The sequence below is a fragment of the Pagrus major genome, chromosome 11 (genome assembly GCF_040436345.1).
Source record: "Pagrus major chromosome 11, Pma_NU_1.0".
Classification (NCBI taxonomy): Eukaryota; Metazoa; Chordata; class Actinopteri; order Spariformes; family Sparidae; genus Pagrus; species Pagrus major.
Window position 1 is genome coordinate 31,691,987 of NC_133225.1, and position 4,911 is coordinate 31,696,897.

The 4,911-nt window shown below is 39.5% G+C and overlaps 1 protein-coding gene across 1 annotated transcript in view; it reads left to right on the forward strand.

The window, feature by feature from the left end:
- The first annotated feature begins 4,831 nt into the window (after positions 1 to 4,831).
- Positions 4,832 to 4,911, forward strand: part of adcyap1r1b (adenylate cyclase activating polypeptide 1b (pituitary) receptor type I) — a 14,374-nt gene continuing 14,294 nt past the window's right edge. Inside the window, exon 1 of the mRNA XM_073476553.1 lies at positions 4,832 to 4,888. Coding sequence (XP_073332654.1) covers positions 4,832 to 4,888 — 57 coding nt within the window. The remainder of the gene's footprint in view (positions 4,889 to 4,911) is intronic.

Sequence of the window (4,911 nt, forward strand, 5' to 3'; positions counted from 1 at the left end):
TCATTCAGCCCTTCATTTCACTGTGTTTGAAAGAGCACAAGTTCAATCATACAAAACAACTTTTGATATAACCTTTATTCACATGAAAAAAAAGTAACTGCTGTAAAAGCCTCTGTCATCTACTCAATGACAAGAATGTTTCAGCACTTATAGTCTTACATTCTGGTGGCTGGGATGTCACACGAGTCAGTAGCTCATGAATGTGAAATTTCAACATTGATGTGACACAACAGATAAACAGCTGCCGCTACCATCGATAAATGTCATCTTATTTGATGATAGGCCTATACTGATGTTCAGCTGATATATCGGTGCATCCCTACCAATCAATTTGTTACCAGAAGCTATTCTGAGCTCTGCTTGTTGTAATAGTGCTTCATTTGGTGTAAATGGGATTGAACACTCCTTCATTTTTCTGTCTTTTTTTATTTGGATGCATTTCTTACGTTGCAGTGCATTCAGAGCCACTGTAATATTCACCATGTTAGCACATTATGAACAAATATCAGATGCATCTTCTGTATTAATCTGTATTGTGAGCCTAAAGCAACAACAGTGGAAGCAGCAGTAAAACTGCATTTGACAGATTTGTCCACAGGTGGTGGAGTGTGGGAGGTGTCAGCGGTTACATTATCTCTGCAAATATACTTTACACTCCCTTTCTCATTCACTTGGAATTAAGCCTGCATGACTGATGAATGGGACTCCACCAAACATCAAGCCTCTTTTTTTCTCTTTGGGTGTCTGTAGCACCTTCAGGTACTGAAAGTTGGCATGGAGGGTCTAGTCTGATTTTGTTCTTTAATGTCTTGGTAGAATTTGTTTTCTTACTCTTGTGATCGTGTGTTTGGCTCCACTAGACTCACAGGTCAGAATTCACCTTTGTTCAACTCTGATATGCACAATTGCAGGTTTGACTGACAGAAACACTGATGCACTGTGTGTGATTATGCTAACACTGTGCCTTTACCTTGTTCGACACTTTAAGACTACAAGCTGCAGCATCACTCTCAGTTTACATATGTAATCTCACTGCTCAGTATTTATTTTATCAGCCATGTTGGACACCAACACGATCTCTTTTTTTTCTGTGGCAGTTCAGCCAATTGGAAGGCTCATGTGGGTTTCAGTTTCAGTTTATACTAGAGAGGAAAGCTAAAGTTTGACTAATGATTTTATTGTTTGGACGTTTTGGTTTTGCCTACAAGCGCAGCAACATCACTGAAGATGCTCTCTGTGAACTCCGATTTTCAATTTCAGGGAAAGTGCTTCACTAATAGTAAAGCTTCCTCCTTTCTTCCTCCTCTCTTTCTCTAAACACTCACACACTGAGCTGACTCCCACTGAGGCAGCCTGAGATACAATCAGGGTTTTGGTGGTTTGTAACATGTGAAAGTTTTATTTCTTCAGAAATGAATTAATGGCAGTTTGTCCTCGAGTACTCACCATGAATGCTTTTCTTTGGAAGAGCATCAGCAGCCTTTCTGTCGGCCTTGGCAGTGTGCAGCCTCCCATTCATGTTGTTTCTTGTTTTGTTATTTTTCTGTTGTGTGTGTTCGTCTGTGACTTATTCAAGCAAAATATGAATGAAGGTCCTGTTTGTGTGTGACTGTAATGCATTAATATTCAGTATGCATGTGCTCAGTTTGCATCCAGAAATCTTTGGTTTTAAATGATAATAAACACTGAACCTGAACTAAAGTACATTATTAAATCTGAGGGATTCTATTTACAGTAGAGCAGAAGAAAGAGCAGAAGGAGGTTCCAGGTCCACGTGGTTCACTTCAGATCCAAACTCAGCAGCTCTCTCAGCTGTTGCTCCTGACAACGGCAGGAGGCGGGGCTTGTTGCTGGCTGTGTTTTGGTGGAGTAGGAATGCCAAGCTGCCAAGCTCTCCCCGTGGGACAAGGCCCAAGCCCTCAGTCTTGCTACTTGGCTTTACTCTTGCGAACCCCGCGGGCCTGCAGAGTCAGGCTGCATCCATGATGACACACTGGTACATGAACATGGGCTCATTACAGACAGGCAACGTGACATGCTTGTGTTCACATGCAGTTTGAACGGCCAGGCCCTTGATAGGCGGAGACTGAGTTGTTGTTAGTGAAAAAAGTATTTTCCAACTTCATTTCAGTATAAATTCAAAAAATGTATTATTCAGTGTGCTGTTCAAAGTGTGAAGTCAGTGATATTATAAATATTTTCACTGTCGATTAATCTTACATCTATATTTGTGATTATGTAATAATCATTTGGTACAAAATGTCAGAAAATACAGAGAAAAAAAAAAAAAAAATCACAACATTTCCAAATGACACGCTCCTAAAACCCAAGGTGACGTCTTAAAGTCCAACCAGAAGTCTAGAATACAAAAACATTCAGTTTAGTTTCACATAAGACAAAAAAGCAGCACATCCTCACATTTGACAAACAAACTGGAGAATGTTTGGTGTTTTTGCTTGAAATATGACTATTAATTGTCAAAATAATCATTGTTTCAATTGTTTCAGCTGTAGACAAAAGCCAAAAACTGAACTTGGTTAACTTCAGTACAATAAGCAGGATATCCTAAACACTTTTCTGTTGATGGTGGAGAATATAAGCTGCAACATAACAAGTGATTCATTTCTGGTGTTGATCCAAGTATTTTGAGGGGATTTCCAAACACTGAGAGACACTGTGAGATAGGGCGTGTTTTGTTAGCATTTTCACCTTATGTTTCATGAACTTGAGCACTGAGCTGATAGGGGGAAATGGCACATGTTCTATGATTTAAATAAGACATTCAGAGGATTGTACACAGCTGAGCCATAAGCAACCAAGATCATTACAGCTACGCTGGCATTGTGTGAGTGTTTTTCTAAAGCAGATTGCAGCACAGTTAAAGGAGCTGTTCACCTTGATGACATGTTGGAGGTGTGCTGGTTCACAAAGCCAGTCACCTGCATCTCTTTAGCTCACTGTGGCTGTTTCTGTTTGCACTGATCCTCCCTGCAACGCTTAAAACTGATGCTGTGACCAAATGGTGCCAGTACACTCAGCAAAAACTTAAGCTTGTGAAAAATGGGAGTGAAAACAAAAGTGTTTAAGTAAAAGATCTGTGCACAAAAAGGAACAATTATGGTGCTGAAATGAACACTCGATTCACAGGCAACATCTCTGATGGACATTCATGCAGTCAGCATGAATGCATGCTCTCTCAAAGTTTGTGATATCTGTTACACTGTGCTCTGATACAAGCCTATTTTTTAGAGTGGTCTTTTATTACCACCGGACACACCTGTGCACTAATCATGCTGTTTAATCAGCACCTTGATGTGCCACACCTGTCAGGTGGATGGATTATCCCGGCTAAAGAGAGGTGCTCACTAAGACAGATTTAATTACATTTAATTAAATTGTATTACTGGCTGTTGAAATCTAGTACTCCACTGTACCCTGACCCTCCCTGTACGCCCACAGACTTTCACATTGATGGGTTTTTATTTATAAATCTCTCTTCAGGCTGGTTCCTTCTTATCTGTCTACATACATGTGTAAAAACTACTCATTAGAACAGAATTAGCCAAGAAAGCTTTTAAATACACTGCCCATAATTCCTGGGATAATCTACAGAAGGGCCTAAAACGATCAGAGTTGATTACCATGTGGGGACTTGGTTCCATTTTAAAAGATCGTAAATGTGTTTGTTCTTAAAACTCCCCAGAAATTGGGCTTTAGGAATGTGCTATTTTTATGCATCATAATCATTGATTTCTTTTTTCCTGATCTTGTATTTCATTTTAGCTGATTATTGTGTTCACTCATTTCTAGTATGCGACAGTTGAATGTGTATGACTGTATCGTGGCGGCCCTCTTGGCCAGGTCACTCTTAAATGAATACATTTCTGCAAAGAAAAAGTCTCAGATTTTTGACTTCAGCTCATGAAAAATGGGAGCGAAAGCAGTGTTTATATTTATGTTGAGTGTATGTCTGTATCATGTTGTGCTGGCCAATTTTTATTAAATAGCAGCACTGCTAACAAGCTCTACATTACATTTCCTAGAATTTCTTTACAATAAAAGCCTTTCAGTGGGAAGAAAGCAGCATGAAATGTTCAGTTTTCACAGCTCATTATGACTGAAAGAGATCAGAAAATAGTACTAAGGCTCCAAATAGAAGCGAAGGATTGAAACTAGACTCCAAATGTAAAATATTTCATCAAGCTAAACATACAGAAAGCTGACAACACCAGGCTTAGTTTAGGGAGGACACCATCACGGTCCTGCTACTGAGCAGAACCACATTAACGTCGCTCTACGCTGAGCCCCTGCTGTGAGGACACAGTGGAACAAGATGTGTTTATGGCTTTCAAGCATATCAACACGATTAGATTGACCAGTTTGTGGGCTTGAAGACATCTAAAAAACTAATCATTTCTTTGAGATGATTTTCTGACTGTAATGTTTGAACATTTTCACTTCTTTATTCTGAACGACTGCACTAAACCGAAACAAATTAAAGAGTAAAACTGTTTACATGTATCACATGTTTACTTCAAGGCAGAGCCAGATCCAACCAGTTTAGTTTAATGGAGATTTTCTAAACATCTTCTATTGTTACATTTCTGAGTGCTTCCCAGTTTGGATTTACTCTACAGAGACATAAACAGACTCTTAAAAGAGTTTATGTAAGATGCTCTTGTGATGTATGCGTCTTGATGAGATGTAATGTAGACACCATGTCCTCTCTTGTGTTTTTCAGATCCCGAGGTGAGCTGAGGTCCTGTTGTGTCCGTCTGTCGAAATTTAAGAACTCTGTGTTCAGAGGAAACCCCTGACTGAGAAACTCAAAATGTCTTCTGCCAACATCAGTCCGCTGATCTTCACCCTCCTCCTGTTCCTCTCCTTGGTAAGCTGTTTTAAATATTTTTT